General features: G+C 42.2%; 1 protein-coding gene across 8 annotated transcripts in view; it reads left to right on the forward strand.

Moving 5' to 3' along the window:
* Positions 1 to 23674, forward strand: part of SLC43A3 (solute carrier family 43 member 3) — an 80080-nt gene that overhangs the window by 13851 nt on the left and 42555 nt on the right. For 4 of the 8 annotated variants that reach the window (XM_069752611.1, XM_069752606.1, XM_069752605.1 and 1 more), the window contains 3 exons: positions 4237 to 4407; positions 9235 to 9364; positions 11590 to 11636. In XM_069752611.1, coding sequence (XP_069608712.1) covers positions 4242 to 4407; positions 9235 to 9364; positions 11590 to 11636 — 343 coding nt within the window. In that variant the 5' untranslated portion in view covers positions 4237 to 4241. Of the gene's footprint in view, positions 1 to 4236; positions 4408 to 7881; positions 8011 to 9234; positions 9365 to 11589; positions 11637 to 23674 lie in introns of those variants that run through there. The other 4 variants (XM_069752609.1, XM_069752610.1, XM_069752612.1 and 1 more) reach the window with 2 other exon arrangements.

Consider the following 23674-nt stretch of genomic DNA (forward strand, 5'->3'; position numbering starts at 1 on the left):
AGCTTCTAATTTCTTCAAGACATCAGTTCCCAACAAACATGTTGGGGCACCTCTGGCATACAAAAATCTGGATGCAAAACATTTAGGTCCTAAGGAGACCTCTAGGGGCACAGTATATGGTAGTGTTCGAATTACCCCATCATAACCCTCAGCAAAAGTTGTTTGTTGTGAAATATCTTCCGGGTTTGGAAGAAAATCTTGATTCAAAATTGAGGAAGTTGCACCTGTATCTATTAAAAATGGAATCTCTCTTCCCCCCACATTCACCTGTATTATAGGTCTTCTAGCTGGTAGGGAAGTTTGTAACACATTGAGTCAATCTGAGTCTGGTATGGGACCATCCACTATGGATGTCTGTTGGATGTCTGAGGGCTTATTCTTTGGTACAAATTTTCCTGATTTTATGTCTGCCTGCTTCTTTCTACATTCTCTCTGGAAATGTCCTGGTTTCTTGCAGTAATGACAGGGAAAATTATGTCTTGCCCTTCCACCTGTTGTGTTTGCTTGCGCTATTCTGACAGGCTTATGATTTTCTCTTAAATCCAACTCTATCCCTACGGCTTTTTGCCTGGCCAAGTGTGGGTCTTCCAAGGTTCTCCAATCAGGAGTTGCAGCCTTAAGTTTTTCCTTTACTTTTGGAGACAATCCATCTATAAAGGTTTTTGTAATTAACCTCATCATTCCTGGAGCAGTTAGATCTATTCCTTCATCTCTAAAATTATTCTCTACCCCTAGATAATATTCATCTACCGATTGTCCAGGTCTCTGAGCCACCACTCCCGTTGTTCCTCTCTGCCTCTGTTTCTGCCTCATGAAAACTATTAAATGGTCTACAAATTGTGTTCCTGATTCTATCGTTTGTAAGGCACCTTGTCCCGCTTGTCCCTCTTGTAGCTCCTGTCCCACCTGTGGCCTGTGTCCCTGTAGATGTGTTAGCAGTTCCTGGAAGAGACCAGGAGTCATTTTCATTCTACATAATTCCTCTCCATCGCCCAGACTCCTGCATGAGTCTGCATAATTTGCTGTATATACTGTGCGAATCTAACTGGGTACTGGGTAGGATCTGGTGCATTATGTAGAAGAGACATTCCTTCAGCGGGGGACCAAGGGAAGTATTGTCGGGTTTGGTGATATCTAGTTGCCATTGCTCCATCTACACCAGTTTCTCTGAAGGGTTTCGGTACTATCCTAACAGGAGCTAACAATTGATGACCTCTGGGGGCCCCACAGGCAGAACATTCAGTTCTCCAGTCTGGATTCTGCTGGCCACAATTTTTGCACACCCATCCTTCCACCCCATTTAACCCAGGATATAAATTTGGTTTGGTTTGTCCTCCTTCAGAAGGTACAAATGGTTGAACATTCGGATCTAGGTAAGGAGGAGGAACTGAATGAGTCGTGGCACAACATTTTCCCGTACCCATACTCCATTTGGAAGTGTCTGGATCATACTTCCAATTCTCCTCTTTAGCTGTTTTTGAGACCTTTATCATACAGTGTATGATTTCTTCCCACCCATTGTCTTTGATAATTCCACCTCGTTCTTTACTCAGTCTTTCCCATTCAGTGCTAAACATAAGTGCTTCTGAAATTCCCAATTTTTCTCTTACCCTTCTGATCTGCCTTCTGACTGTCTTTCCACATCTTTCCTGTATGATATCTTTTGCTTCTACTTGTCCTAAGACGGATTTTGTCTGTTTATTTCCCATTTTTCTTTTCAATAATAGCTACACTTATCCTAGGTGACGTTTGGACAATCACCTCACTAGAGTGATGTCTCGTTGTCTTCTTTCCTAGGGAGCTAAGATATTGAAGGGCTGATTTGCTCCTGTTCTTTCTAATGTGCAGAATAAACTTGATTCCTACAATGCACGCAAACAGGATCAGCAACACCAAACAGATCACCAAACTCTCCGTCTCTGTTATCATACTTGTCCCAGGCTCATGGACTCGTGTCCTGGGCTCATTCTATCAAACTCTTATCCAAAAATGAAGGAACAAGTTTCTCAAAGAGAGTCAAGCATGGGCGGAGGTCTCCCCGAAAGGACGCAACCACATGACCCAGTTAGGCTGACTTCACTAATAAGACTTGTCCTAACAATTTCGGCTTATTGTTCTACGTACTTTTATCCTTCTTTCATAACATGCCACAACCTTCACACTTGTTCACACACTGCCAGGGACAGGACTCATAAATCTATACAATATGGTAACCCGAGTTTTATAGGTATCTACTCACTACTAGACTAACCCAGCATGACACGGCTCGTAGAGATCTTTCGGATAATACAGGGCAGATAAAAGAGAACTAATAATGTCTCTTACCTGGCCAGGTTTTTCAATTCATTTGCCGTCCATTATCCCAGATCTCCGTTGTTCGTATCCGTAGGTGAATCTCGAGTAGACACTCTCGCCTCGGGTCCCTGTTTCGGGCGCCAAGAAATGTTGAGTCCTCTTCCGTCCCTGGCTTCCTGGATTGAGGAATCCAAGTAAATGACACGCAGCACAAAGGTTGTGTGTTCATAAACAGGGGTAGCCCCGGAGCACGCCTGCCTCACTGGGCGCTGCCCCTTCTTTATATAGTAAGAAGTTAGGCATTTACAGACATGCGCACAAGCGCTCATATTTCATAATCACTTACAAAGCAAATCTATACTAGTGAAAAGTTACAATATCTGGTATGTGGGTGAAAGGCTACAATATCAAGGAGAAATGCGCGCGTGATTACTTCTATAAAAGGAAATGTCAAGTTTGCTGTGCAGAAGCAGATTTCATCTGGGAGACAAAATGGATCCTTTGGTTCAGTCTGGTCTCCACACCAGCGACCAACGATCTCCCAGCAGGGGTCTGATCGTTGGTCGCTGTCACGCATAACGATTTCGTTAACGATATCGTTGCTACGTCACAGAAAGCAACGGTATTGTTAACAAAATCATTATGTGTGAAGGTACCTTAAGATGCTGCCTCTGTCTGTACATAGTGATTCAAGTATATTGTGCCAAGTTGTTGCTCATAGATGGCCCACTCTTGCACAGGGGCCCACTGGAGGATTTTCCTGTTCTCCAGTGGGCCAGTCCAAGTCTGCCTACAGGATTTATTAAGACCTGGATCAGTACAAAATATTGGATATATAACAAAAAAAAGTTCTAGTGTGGATATTCAGTTTATTAGCTTTGTGCTTCAGTCTTCTGAGTCTAATCTGTATTTTGACCCATCTTTTTATTCCCTTATAAATGACCCTGTGGATGGGATTGAGATTAAAGTGTCAGCCTCTGCTGATGGCAAAAACTGTGCAGGACAATAAAAATGAGCTTGGTTATGCAAATAAGAAGCTGCATTTTACAGTACCAGCATTAGATATACTACAGAAACCTGAGTATTCTAAATTTCAAGGGATTATATGGGATGAGAATCACTCGTTCCAATGGTGCCAAACATTTATATAGTTATTATAGTTGTCTTGTCTGAGTAAATAGCAAAATGTATTGTTCCACTCTATAAATTTGTTGTAAGGCAACATCTAGAAAATGGGATCCAGTTTTGGGTTCCACATTTGAAAAAGGATATTGGGAAGCTAGACCTCGTTCACACGTTCAGTATTTGGTCAGTATTTTACCTCAGTATTTGTAAGCCAAAACCAGGAGAGGAACAATCAGAGGAAAAGTATAATAGAAACATATTCACCACTTCTGTATTTATCACCTACTCCTGGGTTTGGCTTACAAATACTGAGGTAAAAAACTCACCAAATAATCAACATGTGCAAGTTCAAAGGCGGGTAACTAGATTATTACATGGGACGGACAGTCTCTCCTATTATAGAAGGTTGGAAAAGTTGGTCTTGTTTAGTTTAGAAAAAAGACCCTTCAGATGCGATTTCATTTACATGTATAAATACATGTGTGGTCAGTACAAAGGACTGGCACATGACTTATTCCTTCTAAGGACCATACTGAAGACCAGGGGATACTCATTATGGGTGGAAGAAAAGCGATTCCGACAGCTAAATAGGAAAGAGTTCTTTACATTTAGAGCAGTCAGACTGTGGATGCGTTTCTCACAACAAATGGCATTGTGGGCTATAAATAATTCTAAGGAGAGATAATCTATAACTGGTGGAGAAAGGTTGAAGTTGATGGACCTGTGTCTTTTTCTCAACCTTCGTAACTATGTAACTATGTAACTGTGAAGTATCTGCTGTTTGTGGTAATTTTATTAAATTTTCTTTCTCTCCAGCAGAGATGCGTTGCCAGTATGTGCTGACTCTAATTACAGGACTCATAGAATGCATTTGTTTTGCTGGGGTCACCTTTGGGTGGGCATCCCTTGTATTTGTGCTAAAGGCAGAGAATTACTTTCAGAATCTGTGTCTGGAGCAAGGGAATAACACCACCAATGCTACTGGAGGTAAGTAAAATATCAAGGAAAATATTTTAAAAATAATTAAAATATAGCAGTCAATTCAAGTTTAAGAGGGCGGCAACTGAGAAATGACCTACGAAAACCTAACAGAATTATTTAAATAGTTCAGCGGTGTATGTTGTGGAAATATTTGTGAAGTGAAATGCAGTAACTCTTTATGCGTGAAGTGGCGGTATTATGACATATCGGTATCATGGTTTGGGGTCCCCAGTCTGAGACACCCTTCTATGCACAAGTATAGAGAGCCACGCTAATGGACTTAAAGTAAATCTGTCAGCAGGTTTTCACTACCCAAACTATTTATATACTCATGTAGTTCTTTCCAAGACAAGTCCGGAAGTACCTTTACATGGCCAGTCAGTTCCTCTGTTACTGAGAAATCATCATTTGAATTGAAATAAAAATGAGGCTGGAGAGCTATGGTAGTGTCACGCCAGTGCTATTCCATGCCCAGCACATCCTCCTCCTGGTTGACTGGCTTGACTGACAACCTCTATATTGTGTGACTTCAGGCAAAGGAGCCGATAGTCAAGCAGGAGGAGGCGGCAGTGCTGGGTTGGGGAATAGAGCTGGAGTGACAACGGTTTCAGAACGACAATAGCTTTTCAGCCTCATTTGCATATCAATTCAAATGCTGATATCTCAGTAATGAAGGAACAGACTGGTCACATAAAGGTATTGCTGTACTTTTCTTTGAAAGAGCTATATGCGCATATAAATAGTTTGGGGTGTGAAATCCTGCTGACAGATTCCCTTTAAGGCCTCCTTGTATTCAAAATACACTTTTAAAAATTGCTGAAGTTGTCGGTAATTCATCTATTGCTGCAAGTTGAGTGCTTCTTGGTTGTGGCCTTTCACAACAAAATGAGCTGTTGGCTTGAATGTGGAAGGAGGCATTTTGAAAGATATTGTCTCTGACAAGACAAAACCTTTACAATCTATGGACTCCTACATACATTCGTGGTTGGTTACCTTTGGTTAATAATAAAAATGTTAGAGCATTTTAGAGGGAACCTGTCACCCCCCCAGGCGTTTGTAACTAAAAGAGCCACCTTGTGCTGCACTAATGCTGCATTCTGTCATTCCTACTATAATTAGTCCCTCATACCTGTAGTTTGTCAAGGGGGCATGTCTTTCCCCCTGACACAAATTCCTCCCAGCCGTCACTCAATCCTCCGCACGCCGTGAGCCACCTCCACTTCTTCAATTAATGTCCCCGGCACCTGCGCTGTAAGTTGAATGAGTCGAAGGGCAGGTCAAACTGCGCATGCCCGAAAAAAAAATTACAGCGTAGGCACCGGGGACGTTAATGGAGGAAGTGGAGGCGGCGCACGGAGCATTGAGTGATGGCTAGGAGGCGTTTGTGTCAGGGGGGAAAAGACATGCCCTCCTGACAAACTACAGACATGAGGGACTAATTATAAAAACAAATATTTTAGCGTAGGAAGGGACCCCAACTAAAAGAGCCACCTTGACAGAATGCAGCATTAGTGCTGCACAAGGAGGCTCTTTTAGTTAAAAATGCCTGGGGTGGGGTGGAGGGGGGTGACAGGTTCCCTTTAATAAAGATTATTTAAAAAGTGACGTAAGGTACCTTCACACTAAACGATATCGCTAGCGATCCGTGACGTTGCAGCGTCCTCGCTAGCGATATCGTTCAGTTTGACATGCAGCAGCGATCAGAATCCTGCTGTGATGTCGTTGGTCGGGGCTAGAGGGCCAGCACTTTCTTTGGTCGCTGGCTCTCCCGCTGACATCGCTGAATCGGTGTGTGTGACACCGATTCAGCAATGTCTTCGCTAGTAACCAGGGTAAACATCAGGTTACTAAGCGCAAGGCCGCGCTTAGTAACCCGATGTTTACCCTGGTTACCATCCTAAAAGTAAAAAAAACAAACGCTACATACTTACCTTCCGCTGTCTGTCCCCGGCGCTGTGCTTTCCTGCACTCACTGTGAGCACAGCGGCCGGAAAGCACAGCGGTGACGTCACCGCTCTGCTTTCCGGCCGCTGTGCTCACAGCCAGTACAGAGAAGCACAGCGCCGGGGACAGACAGCGGAAGGTAAGTATGTAGCGTTTGTTTTTTTTACTTTTAGGATGGTATCCAGGGTAAACATCGGGTTACTAAGCGCGGCCTTGCGCTTAGTAACCCGATGTTTACCCTGGTTACCCGGGGACCTCGGGATCGTGTCTGTGTGACAGCTCTCCAGCGACCAAACAGCAACGCTGCAGCGATCCGGATCGTTGTCAGGATCGCTGCAGCGTCGTTTAGTGTGAAGGTACCTTTACAATAGATGCGTAAAATCAGTAGGTAAAAAACACACATGTGTTTTCAGTGCGTTTCCGCAGCAGAGACGCATGAAAAGGCATGTAATCCACACCTAAGTATGTCAATGGACTTCAGTGAAATCAAAATGCCAGAACGTTTCAAAAACAAGGCAGCTTTATTTAAGAATGACGCACCAAACAGAGGCAAAAACCGCATTGTCAAAAGCACACACAAAAAGTAATTTAGACAATAGGTGCAGAAATGGTGCATGTTTTGGACGTGTTTTTGCTGTGTTTTTTCCCTATTATTTAAATTAGTGAAAATGCTGCAAAAATCTATATCGTTATGTACACACATTGCATTTTTGTTGCGATTTTCGGTGAGGATTTGTTGTATAAAATACACAGCGTTTTAGGGAACCAGCAATGAAAATGAGATTCCTCCAGAGCTCTAAGCGGAGGAGGGAACATGACGGGAGAGAGACAAACCCAGAACACACACCTGCAGTTTTGTTTTGCTTAGCCATGGCTGGAAAAAAGTATTTTGGTGCCCTAAGTAGATGAAGCCAATGGCGCCCCACTCCCATCCGTACATTTCTTGAAGGAATCTCAGCAGAAATGCATCCTTTTGTTACAATTTTAAAAAAGAGGACATTTTATATTTGATGCTAGTTTTTATGGACTTCACATGGGTGTGTTGTTCAGTGTTCTCTGGGGTGTCTTTAGTCTGTTTTGCATTATTACTCTTTGAACCACGACCCCTTGGTAAAGATCATAAAAAATAGCACTGAATAACAGCTCATATTTCTAAATGGCGTTTTTTTTATTTTTTTTTTAAAAAGACTGATGGACTCAGTGCCAATAAAATGAAAGCAAAACCTGGTCACTTTTGACCTGCTGATCAAGCCGAAATGACTGGCTGCCATTTTGATGAATTCACATGAGGTGAAGTGCAAAACATTTGGATTCTGATTAATCCAACTTTTTTGTATTACCTGAGGCAAATTAAATTCACATCAAACAAACTTGCTGTTCTCTACTGACCACAACAGGTGGTAATAACTTTCTTCTCTATGTCAAAGTAGTACTTCTTTCTAATGAAATAATTGTTAGGAATCACAAATGAAGCCTAATGCCTCTCCATTATATTTGTTGGGAAATGTGATAGATTGTCTGCAAGTGTAAAGCCAATGTAAAACCGGAGTATTCATACATTGTTGACCTATTCACCTAAGTTAGCATGTCTCTAATTTGTTTTTTTGTATGGTGACAATTGGCGCACAGAAAAATAGTTGTAAAAGGGGCCAGAGACTGTAATTGGTAAGTGTGCTATCCCTTATAAAAACAGATAACACACGTACAGTACATGAAATGCTGATCTGTGAATGATCCCGTATTATAAATGAAGGGTTTGCCCAAAGGGGTTAGTGGGGTATTCGCCCCAAATGATAAGTACCAGAGGAATTTCTAATACACCATTTATCTTGGACAGGATCCTTGAATGCAGTGTTAGTTAGGTCAGTGAATTGATTAATTGCCCTACAGAAGGTATACAATGACCCTTAATTGCCTAAATATTTATTAAAAGCAAAGGATTTATTGCACTGTAGAAATTCTCCATTGCCCGATATCTAGGGAGGTATACATTTTTTCAATAGCAGAATATTATTACCGGACTCTATACAGTGGGTACCGAAAGTATTCAGACCCCTTTACATTTTTCACTCTTTGTTTCATTGCAGCCGTTTGGTAAATTCAAAAAACATTTTTCTCATTAATGTACACTCTGCATCCCATCTCGACTGAAAAAAAACAGAAATTAAATAATTTTTGCAAATTTATTAAAATTTGCTCAGTTTGGCTGGACAGCCAGGTCTAGGAAGACTTCTGGTGGTCCAACACTTCTTCAATTTAAGGACTATGGAGGCCACTGTGCTCTTAGGAACCTTCAGTACTGCAGAAATTCTGTTGTAACCTTGGCCAGATCTGTGCCTTGCCACAATTTTGTCTCTGAGCTCCTTGGCCAGTTCCTTTGACCTCAATGATTCTTATTTAGCCTGACATGCACTGTGAGCTGTGAGGTCTTATATATACAGGTGTGTGCCTTTCCAAATCAAGTCCTATCAGTTTAATTAAACACAGCTGGACTCCAATGAAGGCGTAGAACCATCTCAAGGAGGATCATAAGGAAATAGACAGCATGTGACTTAAATATGAGTGTCTGAGCAAATGGTCTGAATACTTCTGACCATGTGATATTTCAGTTTTTCTTTTCATTAAATTTGCAAAAATTTCTACATTTCTGTTTTTTTCAGTCAAGATTGGGTGCAGAGTGTACATTAATGTGAAGAAATGAACTTTTTTGCCAAAAGGCTGCAATGAAACAAATAGTGAAAAATTAAAAGAGGTCTGAATACTTTCCGTACCCATTGTATATGTCAATACTATAAAAAGGAGATACACATATGCATCAAGTCATACTTAATAGGCAACAAGTCTCCAAAGCATCCAACAAAAAATTAACATATATATATTTTTTTATAGGTTGCCCTTCCCAGGATGAGCGTTTCTCGCTAATATTTACAGTGGCAGCTTTCATGAACAGCGCCATGACTTTTGCAGGTGGTTATGTGTTTGATCGATTTGGAACGGCGGTGACGAGGTTTATTGCCATGTAAGTGAGAACTCAATGACTTGATTTACTCATAGATGAACCTAGACAGAAACAAAAAAATCTGTGCCTGCAGCCTTGGCAGCACAGATTATAAATTGCAAATGTGAGAACATGCTGGGTAATTTTGGCCTCCGGATGGAGTCCTATTAAACCTTCTGGAGTGCCTTGTGTTCACAGCAGGACACCTGTGAGTCACAAGGCAAAGTAAAAGAAAGAGTGGATTGGGTTCAAATAGTGACTCTGTCAGATTTTTAGGAAAATCCGTTAAGGGTTTTTATTTTTAGAGGGATTTGCAGGTTTGGTAGTATGCGTCACCATACTTGGATGACATCATCATCTTTAGTACTGAATGGCATACCTACTTGTCCCGGGGACAAGCGGTAGTGAATTCGCTCAAAGCCGCGGGCTTGAGAGCGAATCCCAAGAAATGTGCGCTAGGGCTCGAGGAAGCCCGATACTTAGGATACTTGATCGGCCATGGTGTTATCAAACCCTAAATAAATAAAATCGAGTCCATACTGAGCTGGCCCTGACCTGTTACCGCCAAACAGGTGAAAGCATTTCTCGGCATCGTTGGGTATTACCGGAGGTTTGTACCTAATTTTTCTGGGAGAACAACACTCCTAATCGATCTCCTAAAGGGAAAAAAATTGGTCATGATGCGGTGGAACCTTCAAGTGGAGGAAGCATACCAGTCTATGAAGGTGGCGCTGTGCAGACAGCCCATTCTCATCAGCCCCAACTTCAAAAGAGACTTCATCATGCAGATGGACGCCTCTAACCTTGGCCTGAAGCGGTCCTGTTGCAGGAGGTGAACGGAGAGGAACATCTGGTCCCTTACCTAAGTAGGAAACTCATCCGAGAAAAATAATAGCGTGTATTATTTGCTCAGTCGACCATTTTGAATGGTGAAAGATCATTCACCCCTGGTCTGGATGAGAAATGCCAAGGAGGGGAATGCTCGGGACACCAGTTGGTTCCTGTCTCTGCAAAATTTCAATTTCACTGTGGAACATCGTGCAGGGAAGGTGCAAGAGAATGTGGATGCCCTGTCCAGGGTACCCAGTATGGTGACAAGTGTTCAACCCCACAAGTTTAAACAGAGGCGGGGATATGTGAGGCAGTGAGGGGGATCATATGCGAGAGTCAATATGTATCCCCCAGGATGCTGACGGAGACGTATTAAACCTGCTGGAGTGCCTTGTGTTCACAACAGGACACCTGTGAGTCACAAGGCAAAATAAAAGAAAGAATTCATTGGGTCCAAGTAGTGACCGACTCAGTCAGATTTTTAGGAAAACCCATTAAGGGCTTTTATTTTTAGAGGGATTTGCAGGTTTGGTAGTGGGGTGAATCCCTCTCTCCATTCCGGGCTTTGGAAGTGGCCCTGTGGCCATGATTCCATTTAAATCTGTCAGTTTTGCCTTGGGTGTATTAGTTTGGAGTTTGCAAGCTGCAGAGCAGGAGTCTCTGTGCAACTTAGAACTGTGTGAAGCTAACATAGAGCCAGGGACTTCCAGGCGGCTGACGCACCCAAAAGACACGGCGGTGCCATTGTCCACGGCAACGGGTTTTGAGTTCTGGATTGTGTTTACGGAAACTCGGCTGCGATCCGGAGGACAGTTTTTGGACATCAAAATACATTTACTTTGAACTTTTCTGTAGTTCCTGCCTATCTGTTGCACTGCACCAACCCTGCTGCACTACACTATCTATCTATCTATCTATCTATCTATCTATCTATCTATCTATCTATCTATCTATCTATCTATCTATCTATCTATCTATCTAACTATCTATCTACCCATCCATCTACCTACATCCATCTCTCCATTCCTGCTTGTTACCATTACTGCACATGCTCCATTTCTCCTGTCATTACCCAATACTATTAGTCTTGTCACTGTCAGATGATTACACAGCGTGAGCAGGGAATCTGCTGAAGGTGGACCAACAATCCAGCCACAGAAAAAATAGCATGGTGGCACTAATACAGATAAAAATGCAATGCACATGCAAAAGCACACATTATTCATAATAAAGTTTAAGGATCTCTTGACAGACAATCATAGTGATCACATGTAATTCTTTTAGTGCTTCAATGCTAAAATAACATTAGGGTGACTTTTATTAAGACCCCCTATTATGATATATGTATATTGTTCTCTTATATTATTCCATTTGTTTTGAATTTAAAATTCCTATATAATGCTCTTCTTCTCTAGTTGTCTATATACAACAGCAACCCTTCTTATTGCCCTCTCCACAGAAGGTAGGTCTATGAAAATAACTTCAAAGTCATAAGATTTTAGCAAAATTCTGCTGCATTGTTTTTCACGCCCTATTGTCAAAGATGCAATTTTTTCTAAAAAATCAACCATGCTTTACTCACCATCCTCGAGTCCACCGCTGCGACTTCACATAGACAGCGTTGCAGCCAGTCAGTAAGCTCAGCTCAGATTTGATTGCCTGCAGTGCTGTCATCGTGACATCAGAACTGCAGACAACAAACACCGAGAGCAGCAGCGGAGAATCAGTGCTTGACCTCAGGAGGGTGAGTAAAGCACAGTTTGTTTTTCTTTCAAACTGCTGCCAGAAGGCATAAGTGTTCTGAAACAAATTCTTGCTGCCCGAATCAGAGCCTGTTTACAGCAAGGTATGTTTTTCTCTGAAATGCTACATGTTTCATGGAAAACTCAGTTTGAATATCTGGCCGTTGGACCATAGGCAGAGAAAGGACTAGGAAAGAAGAACCAGGAGGACGGGGCTGCAGAACCAATGAAAAAATGTTAAAACATAACATTTTTCTGTGCAATTTGAAACGTGGTGAAAATGAATAAAAAGATAAAAAAATAGTTACGATTCATAATCTTGCGCATTTCGAGTTGGCAACCGTTATTCAAAGCATAGCGTCCAGCGAAGGTGAGCAGATCACCATTTTTTTCGCCCTCCTTAGAGATGGGACTAGTCCGTTGCTTCCCTCAGCCTGCTTCTTGCTGCTTCACTTTAGTTGATTGACAGGTCTCTCCAATGTTTGTGCTTAGCAAAAGACCTATCAATCAACTAGAGTGGTGCTGGGAGAAGCTGGCCAGGCGCAGCGTCAGATTACCCTCCACTCTCCAGATGGTCCTTCTGGCTTCTCCCTTCACCTCTCTAGTTGATTGATAGGTCTCTCGCTAAGTACACACATGGGAGAGACCCATCAATGACCCAGAGTGATGTGGCAGCTCTTCAAACTAATTTTTCTCTGATACACCAGATCATTTCAGAAAAAATTTACCTGGCTGCAGTCCTGCCACCAGACTCTGATTCACGCAACTCATGGTTTTGACAGGTTCCCCTGAAAGTGCTTGGGCTGCAACGCAAACATCTGTAACATGGTTAGTTATTATGCTACGTTCACATTAGCGTTGTGCGGGGCTGCGTCAGGCACAGCCGCGGCAAGGCATGCGCCATGCGCCCCTATATTTAACATGGGGGGCACATGGACATGCATTGTCTTGCGTTTTGTGACGCATGCGTCTTTTTGGCGCAACAGAAAACGCTGCATGATGCAGTTTTTTCTGCGCCAAAAATCATGGAAAAATGAACGCATGCGTCACAAAAAGCTGCGTTTTGCATGCGTTTTTGCATGCATTGTGCGTTGTGTCGCCGACGCAGCACCGCACAACGCAAATGTGAACGTAGCCTTAGTGATGAGCGAGTATGCTCGTTACTCGAGTTTCTCTGAGCATGCTCGGGTGGTCTCCGAGTATTTCGGCATGCTCGGAGATTTAGTTTGTGTGATGCAGCTGCATGATTTGCGGCTGCTAGACAGCTTGAATACATGTGGGGATTGCCTGTTTGCTAGGGAATCTCCACAATTATTCAAGCTGTCTAGCAGCCACAAATCATGCAGCTGCATCACACAAACTATATCTCCGAGCACGCCGAAATACTCAGAGGCCACCAGAGCACGCTCAGAGAAACTCGAGTAACGAGCACACTCGCTCATCACTATTAGTGATCATTTACTATTTATATACTATTGTGTTTTTATGGGGCCAAGGGGCTTCGGGGCACCCCTCTCACAGCCATAGCTATGCCCCTCATTGAGTCATGTTGAATAATTGTATTATAATGTCAACAAAATTACTTATTTTCTCTCATTTCCCCATTTGCTTCCTTTCTAAGTGGGATAAAAATAATCTGTTTGCCACAATGAAGCACGAGATTTAGCCATACAATCCACTAAAGGAACAGCATGCCAGGAATATAAATTGCTATGATGAAAACAGTTATTTCAAAAGTTGATTGTACTGTAAAATATTACAGCTTGGGCAGTAACATAGAAAATGACATTTTATGTTGATAAATGTAAAGTAATTCCCCTTTGTCTTAGTAATACTATTACTAGGCATCAGAATCATGGACAGACTAAAAGCCTTCAGCTGATCAGGGTTCCGGGAGAAAGAGGGGTCCACCAAGCTCTAATGGTTTGTAGCTGTAGCTGGAAGAACTGCAGTTGGGGCCTGGTAGTATGCGAAAGTAGTAGTATGCGGAAGTAGTTGTATGCAAAAGCAGTATTATGCGAAAGTAGTAGTATGCAGAAGCATCTGTTTGGAGCTCCATAATCCCTTCATACAATCGGTGGAAAACTGCTGGTGGACTCTTCTACGGTACTAGTCAATTTCTCCTCAGCCATGTATGTTTAGATGCGGAACTTTGTGAAAGGGCAACATAAGGGACATAGGATTCATGTCCGGTATAGGACTGCAAAACACCAAGACTGATGCTCCATAGTCCCCCATTGTAACAACACATGGTCATGGTAGTAATTTGCTGTCCGCCACCATTATTTTACTGCAGATGTCACATGATTATATGGTTTATCATCATTGTCACAATATAAATAGAGAATGGATGAGGGGCCACAGTGATACTGGTGCTGGAGCAGCAGGTGATTTACAGGGAGCTTGTCTGCTCCAAAATATGTATCAAAGTAAGCAAAGGTACTTGTAAGACATCTTACACTAGGAAGAGTTGTATTTTTCATTTAAAGATTTGCTGTTTAGTTTTGGAGAAAATCATCCTCATGTTCATCTGCAAATGAGGTGTTCAGGGCATCGAGGGCAAGGCATGTGTTGTGCGGAGCACCCTTTCTCCCACAGTGTAGGAGGGAGCCTTTGGGAGAAAGGGTGACATCACCCTTCCAACTATCACCCCACTTGCCACCGCTACAGGGCAAGTGGGAAGAGCGAGGCTAAGTGCCAGAATTGGTGCATCTTAGAGATGCATCTTTTCTGGGATGGCTGAGAGCTGATGTTTTTAGCCTGGGGAGGGGGGCCAGTATCCATGGCCACTTCCTAGGCTATTAATATCAGCCTGCATCTGTCTGCATAGCCTTTGCTGGTTATTAATTATAGGGGGACCCTGCATAATTTTTTTCAGGTCCCCCATTTTAATAGCCAGTAAAGGCTAATTATACAGCTGTGAGCTGATATTAATAACCCGGGAAGCTCCATGGGTATTACCCCCCTTAAACATCTGCCCTCAGCCGTCGGCTTTCCCTCTTCTGGTTATGAAAATTACGTGGGAACCCATGTCATTTTTTTCTGAAACATAATCTTTTATTAATGAAATACATGTCCAGTAATTTACACACACACTGTACTAATTGGATTTGTCACTGACATGTATATATCACATGAATTGCCGGCTTTTCAAAGGACACCGCTGCGTAAAAATCGAACAGCACTCAAATTTTTTTTCTCGCACCCATAGGCTTGCATTTGCTAGTCTCGGCTGGGTCTTGGTGACTCGGTTTTACACGCACGCTAAACACGCCAAATAAAATAAACGGTGATGTGAGCTGCCCAATAGATTAACACGGGGCCGAGTTCTATGCAATATCTTCTCGCATAGCACTTGTCTGTATTCTACGGTAGTTTGACTCGAGCCTAAGGGATCATGCAGCTCTGCTTACTGCAGCATTGATTGACAGTTCTGAGCTATTCTGAAAACTGTGCAAGAAAGGGAGCTCTGGACCATGTAGCTCCACAGTGCTCCTCACTTGAATATGAGCATAAAAAATGTTTTTTTCCAAAACTATTAACTTGATACAAATGGTTTCCCAAATTCAGAACAAAACACCACATTTAATGTCTGATTATTGCAAGTCTCAGAATTCTTCACTCCTACATAACAAGTGTCTTTGGTGCCTAGCAGAGTAGCTTTGGTTGTTATGACCTGCTGAAAATGTGATACATAGCTGGACACCACAGCAATGACCTTCAGGTCACTAATATTTTTGAGTTTTAATGCTGTAAATCCACCTCCTTCATTTCCCATCAACGATTGTTCTGATACCCCAGGTCACAAACTAAAGAAATATCAGCGAGATGTGGAAGATTATGATTCTAATAAGATATATAGGTGGCAACTGAAAGGAATCAAGGTTAATCAAAAAAGTAGGACAAGAACACAATCAGACATTTCTAGTACATCGGAAATGGAAAGCAATGCATCTACCAGTGATGTTGAAGGGACAAGAAATTTCCAACTTAGGCGCAATTCCCTATTGTGAACTGCGGTATTATTATTATTTATTATTATTAATATTATATATTATTAAAAATAGTCTGGGTGAGATGGTGGATGAGGATGAGGAAAAAGCCAATATGCTAAATGACTTTTTTTCATCAGTATTTACACAAGAAAATCCCATGGCAGACAAAATGTCTAGTGATAAAAATTCCCAATTAAATGTCACCTGCTTAACCCAGCAGGAAGTGCGGCGGCGTCTAAAAATCACTAAAATTGACAAATCTCCGGGCCCGGATGGGATACACCCTCGAGTACTGCAGGAATTAAGTACAGTCATTGATAGACCATTATTTTTAATCTTTAAAGACTCCATAATAACAGGGTCTGTGCCACAGGACTGGCGTATAGCAAATGTGGTGCCAATATTCAAAAAGGGGACAAAAACTGAACTCGGAAATTATAGGCCAGTAAGCTTAACCTCTACTGTGGGTAAAATACTGGAGGGCATTCTAAGGGATGCTATACTGGAGTATCTGAAGAGGAATAACCTCATGACCCAGTATCAGCACGGGTTTACTAGGGACCGTTCATGTCAGACTAATTTGATCAGTTTCTATGAAGAGGTAAGTTCCAGATTGGACCAAGGGAACCCAGTGGATGTAGTGTATATGGACTTTTCAAAAGCTTTTGATACGGTGCCACACAAAAGGTTGATACATAAAATGAGAATAATGGGGATAGGGGAAAATATGTGCAAGTGGGTTGAGAGCTGGCTCAGGGATAGGAAACAAAGGGTGGTTATTAATGGAGCACACTCGGACTGGGTAGCGGTTAGCAGTGGGGTACCACAGGGGTCAGTATTGGGCCCTCTTCTTTTTAACATATTTATTAGTGACCTTGTAGGGGGCATTCAGAGTAGAATTTCAATATTTGCAGATGACACTAAACTCTGCAGGGTAATCAATACAGAGGAGGACAATTTTATATTACAGGATGATTTATGTAAACTAGAAGCTTGGGCTGATAAATGGCAAATGAGCTTTAATGGGGATAAATGTAAGGTCATGCACTTGGGTAGAAGTAATAAGATGTATAATTATGTGCTTAATTCTAAAACTCTGGGCAAAACCGTCAATGAAAAAGACCTGGGTGTATGGGTGGATGACAAACTTAAATTCAGTGGCCAGTGTCAGGCAGCTGCTACAAATGCAAATAAAATAATGGGATGCATTAAAAGAGGCATAGATGCTCATGAGGAGAACATAATTTTACCTCTATACAAGTCACTAGTTCGACCACACTTAGAATACTGTGCACAGTTCTGGTCTCCGGTGTTTAAGAAAGACATAGCTGAACTGGAGCGGGTGCAGAGAAGAGCGACCAAGGTTATTAGAGGACTGGGGGGTCTGCAATACCAAGATAGGTTATTACACTTGGGGCTATTTAGTTTGGAAAAACGAAGACTAAGGGGTGATCTTATTTTAATGTATAAATATATGAGGGGACAGTACAAAAACCTTTCTGATGATCTTTTTAATCATAGACCTGAAACAGGGACAAGGGGGCATCCTCTGCGGTTGGAGGAAAAAAGGTTTAAGCATAATAACAGACGCGGATTCTTTACTGTAAGAGCAGTGAGACTATGGAACTCTCTGCCGTATGATGTTGTAATGAGTGATTCATTACTTAAATTTAAGAGGGGACTGGATACCTTTCTGGAAAAGTATAATGTTACAGGGTATATACACTAGATTCCTTGATAGGGCGTTGATCCAGGGAACTAGTCTGATTGCCGTATGTGGAGTCGGGAAGGAATTTTTTTCCCCAATGTGGAGCTTACTCTTTGCACATGGGTTTTTTTTGCCTTCCTCTGGATCAACATGTTAGGTTAGGCTATGGGTTGAACTAGATGGACATATAGTCTTCCTTCAACCTTAATAACTATGTAACTATGTATTATAGCACCATTTATTCCATGGCGCTTTACATGTGAGTGGTATCAGAACAATTAACCACAGCAGCTCATTGGCCCTTTAGTATTATAAATACATCACCCTACTCGTCACCCTATACGTCATACCTCCGGAAGAAGCAGAAGGGTGAAACGCACGTCGGGGTGCGGGGGGTGACCCACGGACTTCGGGCCTTTTATAGCCTCCATCTATCGGTATCCATTTATAGGTAATTTCTATTGTACCTTATATTTTATATATTGGAATGTGAGGATATTGTTTACATTGGCGGTCACACTTAGGTGGGCTTTAGTACATTGATATATACATATATGTCACACATGGACAGATAATTGGTAGTGATGCTGCGAGCACTTAGTGAGCTGGGATTCTTCCCTATGTGGGTTTCATAATTTTGCATTCCTTGTATTTTGTCCCACTTTTTTGATTGTGACCTGCTTTAATTACTTTCATATTGTGCCCTATTTTTGTCCGTTTTCTATTGGGTTATTTCCCCCCAGGGGTATGTTTTTGTGTATTATTGATGTAGCCTTTTCAGTACTGTTTTGATTTGTTTCTAATAAAATTAATTTGTATTTTACTTATGGTTGGCTTCATTAAGGTGGTGGTTATATAAACTGTCTCCTTTGGTTTGTGATTATACTTTGAAATTAATTCTACCTTTGGACGATTGTTTGAATAATTGTATACTGTACGGATGACAATGGGGTGTTCATTATACTGTATGCAGGACTATGAGGTGTACATTATACGATATGTAATGTATGGATGACTATGGAGTGTGCATTATACTGCATGGAAGATTATGTGATATACATCATACTATATGGAGGACTATAAGATGTGCATTATACTATATTGAGGACTATGGGGTGCATTATACTACATTGATGACTATGAGGAAAATATACTATAGGGAGGAGTATGAGTGTGCATTATACTATATTGAAGACTTTGGGGTGTGCATTATACTGTATGGAGGATTATGGGTTGCACTACACTGTATGGAGGATTATGGGGTGCATTATACTATATAGAGGACTATGGATATGCATTATACTATATTGTGGACTATGGGGTGCATTATATTATATGGAGTACTAGGGGGTTTATTATACTATATGGAGGACTATGGGGTGGATTATACTATGTGGAGGACTATGGGAGGTGCATTATATTATATGGAAGACTATGGGGTGCATTATACTATATGGAGGACTATGGGGGGCATTATACTATATGGAGGACTATGGGGCCAATTATACTATATAGAGGGCAATATGTGGACTTTTATATTTGGAGGGTTATGTGGAGGCTATTATAATATTTGGGGGTCATTATACTATATGGGGCCTATGTGGGAGCTTTTATGCTTTATGGAGGGCTATGTGGGAGCATTATACTGTATGCAAGCAATGATACATTGTGAAGGTTTGTGTGGAGAGGAAGACAGAGGTAACACACATGCACTGCTGATATGCAAAAATTGGTAAAATTAAAACATTTAGACAGGTTTAAAAGTCAATGCGTTTAAAGGTCACGCATGACCTCATCATCAGGACATGAGTGATACCTCCATCTTCTTCTCTGCAGCTATGGTTGTCCCCTTGACCTGTATCTGTGCAGCAGATGTTTTATATGCTAGTTATGTGTTGCCATTCTCCCAGTTTTCTTCCTTCCGTAAGGTTTATGTGGAGCCTATCATACTGTGGAGGGCTGTGTGGTAGCCATTACACTGTTTGTAGGGTTGTGTGGATGCCAATGATACTGTTTGAAGGGCTGTATGGTGTCCATTATACTATGTCTCTGTGTGTATGTGCTCCATACATGCATGTGTCGGTATCATTGTATGTGCACCACCCATGCATGTGTCTGTATGTATATGCTCACTGTGTGCATGTGTCTGTATGTAGTTGCTCTGTATACATGTATCTGTATGTACGTACTGTACGTGCCTGTATGTGCTGTGTATACATGTATTTGTATGTATGTACTCTGTGTGTTTAGCATCCACATTTATAAATACCGGTAGCACAGATGGGAGTCCATAGGTGTAAACATCAGCAATAGCCCAATGAATGAGCAAAATGCTTTCTATTGTTTATGCCAGAACAAAAATAATTTTTCTCAGCAGCACATCGCTCAGTGCAAGCTGCATATGTGTTGCTGATACCATTACATGTATCTGGACAGATTGATCTATTAGTGATCGTTTTGTCCCCATCATTCTTCCTCAGCCGGCAAAAAGAGGATGGGAAAAAAGCACGAAAGGACTTTAGAATTGTCGATCGTGCTCGTTTAATGGCCTGAACTCAGCCCATGTAAATGCAAAGTAAATGTTTCTGTGTGATGTTGCAATATGTTAGCATTTGGAGCCCCACTTTAAACTTTTATGCGCGGCTCCACTTTGTCTGAACCCAGCGCTGGTTGTGTAGTCAGTGTTTCTTTAACTTGTGAATTCTTCTTCCATTTGTATCTCTAGATCAGGGGTGGGCAATTAATTTTCCCGAGGCCACATGAGAGACCGTAACTGTTGTGGAGGGCCGAACTAATAGGCTGAAATTAATTCTGCTCAATATTGATATGTTAATTCTAATTATTTATGTAAATATTAATGGTATCATTTACAATTGAGCAAAATAAAGGGTGCTGACATACCCTATACACCTTATGGGTCCACACACAGTCCTCAATATATAGTGTTAGCTCCCACATAGCCCTCTCTATATACAGTATGAGCCCCACCATAGCTCCTCTATATACAGTATAGTATGAGCCCCAACATAGCCCCTATATACACAATATGAGCCCCCACATAGATTCTCTATATACACACCATAAACCCCACATAGCCTCTCTATATACGATATGCGTCCTCATATAGTCTCCTACATACCGTATAAGCCCCCACATAGCCACGGAATATACAGTATGAGCCCCCCACAATCTCCAATATACAGTATGAGCCCCCCACATAGCCTCCAATATCTACTCTATAATTGTCTAAGGGTCACTTCCGTCTTTCTGTCTGTCTGTCTGTTCTTCTGTCTGTCACGGATATTCATTGGTCGCGGCCTCTGTCTGTCATGGAATCCAAGTCGCTGATTGGTCTCGCCAGCTGCCTGTCATGGCTGCCGCAACCAATCAGCGACGGCCACAGTCCGATTAGTCCCTCCCCTGCAGTCAGCGCCCGGCGCCCGCTCCATACTCCCCGCAGTCACCGCTCACACAGGGTTAATGCCAGCGGTAACAGACCGCGTTATGCCGTGGGTAACTCACTCCGTTACCACCGCTATTAACTGTTGTGAGTTCTGTTTTTGGGCTCCCTCTGGTGGTTACTGATGGTACTGGGTGACTTGTGTTCTCTGCGGTCTCTGGTGTCCACCTGTTCCATCAGGTTATGGGAGTTTCCTATTTAACCTGGCTTTTTTGTCATTTCCTCGCCGGCTATCAATGTAATCAGCGTGTCTTTTTACCTCTGCTCCCTGCGTCTGTTATCTTCAGGACAAGCTAAGTTTTGATTTTCCTGTTCCACGTTTTGCTTTATTTTTGTCTTAGTCCAGCTTGCAGATATGTGATTCCTTGCTGCTGGTCGCTCTAGTGGGCTGAAATTACTCCTCATGTTCCATGAGTTGGCACATGAGTTCAAGTAATTTCAGGATGGTTTTTTGAAGGGTTTTTCACTGACCGCGCAGTTCACTTTTGTATCCTCTGCTATCTAGCTTTAGCGGGCCTCATTTTTGCTGATTCTATTTTCATAACTACGTATGTGCTTTCCTCTCATTTCACCGTTATTACATGTGGGGGGCTGCTATTTCTGTGGGGTGTTTCTCTGGAGGCAAGTGAGGTCTGTGTTTCTTCTAATAGGGGAAGTTAATCCTTCGGCTGGCGTGAGACGTCTAGGAATCATCGTAGGCACGTTCCCCGGCTACTGCTAGTTGTGTGTTTAGGTTCAGGATCGCGGTCAGCTCAGGTTCCATCACCCTAGAGCTTGTTTTGTTTTTGTGCTTGTTCTTTTGTGATCCCCTGCCATTGGGATCATGACAGTATAGCCGGCCCGAAAAAATTGGTCATCGTTTTGGCTGAAGTAGGAGGAAAAGTAGTCTGAGGAAGTTTTTTTTTTTTTTTTTCCCTCCTCAGTGTTTGCTGCCTAGCCTTAATTGCAGCTTGGCTGCTTCTTTCCTCCTCTTAATCTTTGAATGGCTCTGACCTCAGCTGTTTATCATGGACGTCCAGAGTTTGGCTTCCAGCCTGAATAATCTTGCTGCTAAGGTTCAAAATATACAAGATTTTGTTGTACATACGCCTATGTCTGAACCTAGAATTCCTATCCCAGAGTTCTTTGCTGGAGATAGATCTAGTTTTCTGAATTTTAGGAACAATTGCAAGTTGTTTCTTTCCTTGAAATCTCGCTCCTCTGGAGACCCTGCTCAGCAGGTCAAGATTGTTATATCTTTCCTGCGGGGTGACCCTCAGAATTGGGCATTTGCATTGGCACCAGGGGATCCTGCGTTGCTCAATGTGGATGCGTTTTTTCTGGCATTGGGTTTGCTCTATGAGGAACCTAACCTAGAGATTCAGGCTGAAAAAGTTTTATTGGCTCTCTCTCAGGGGCAAGATGAAGCAGAAATATATTGTCAGAAATTTCGGAAATGGTCGGTGCTTACTCAGTGGAATGAGTGCGCTCTGGCTGCAAAATTCAGAGATGGCCTTTCTGAGGCCATGAAAGATGTTATGGTGGGGTTCCCGGCGCCTACAGGTCTGAATGAGTCCATGACTATGGCTATTCAGATTGATCGGCGTTTACGGGAGCGCAAACCTGTGCACCATTTGGTGGTGTCTTCTGAACAGGCACCTGAGATAATGCAATGTGATAGAATTCAGTCCAGAAGTGAACGGCAAAATTATAGGCGGAAAAATGGATTGTGTTTTTATTGTGGTGATTCAGCTCATGTTATATCAGCATGCTCTAAACGCACAAAAAAGGTTGATAAGTCTGTTGCCATTGGTACTTTACAGTCTAAGTTCATTCTGTCTGTGACTCTGATTTGTTCATTATCATCCATTTCCGTCGATGCCTATGTGGATTCAGGCGCTGCCCTGAGTCTTATGGATTGGTCATTTGCCAATCGCTGTGGATTTAGTCTGGAACCTCTGGAAGTTCCTATTCCTTTGAAAGGAATTGACTCTACACCTTTGGCTATGAATAAACCTCAGTACTGGACACAAGTGACCATGCGTATGACTCCCGTTCATCAGGAGGTGATTCGCTTCCTGGTACTGTATAATTTACATGATGTCTTAGTGCTTGGTCTGCCATGGTTACAAACTCATAACCCAGTCCTGGACTGGAAAACAATGTCTGTGTTAAGCTGGGGATGTCAGGGGGTTCATGATGATGCATCTCCGATTTCTATCGCTTCATCTACTCCTTCTGAGGTTCCGGTATTTTTGTCTGATTATCGGGAGGTTTTTGAGGAGCCTAAGCTCAGTTCGCTTCCTCCTCACAGGGATTGCGATTGTGCTATAGATTTGATTCCTGGCAGTAAATTCCCTAAAGGTTGTTTGTTCAATCTGTCAGTGCCAGAGCATACTGCTATGCGGAATTATGTTAAGGAGTCCTTGGAAAAGGGACATATCCGTCCATCTTCGTCCCCTTTGGGAGCAGGTTTTTTTTTCGTGGCCAAAAAAGATGGTTCCTTGAGGCCTTGCATAGATTATCGTCTTTTGAATAAGATTACAGTCAAATATCAGTATCCTTTGCCATTGTTGACTGATTTGTTCGCTCGCATTAAGGGGGCTAAATGGTTCA

Source organism: Ranitomeya imitator, chromosome 2, assembly GCF_032444005.1.
Source record: "Ranitomeya imitator isolate aRanImi1 chromosome 2, aRanImi1.pri, whole genome shotgun sequence".
In the NCBI taxonomy this organism is placed as follows: Eukaryota; Metazoa; Chordata; class Amphibia; order Anura; family Dendrobatidae; genus Ranitomeya; species Ranitomeya imitator.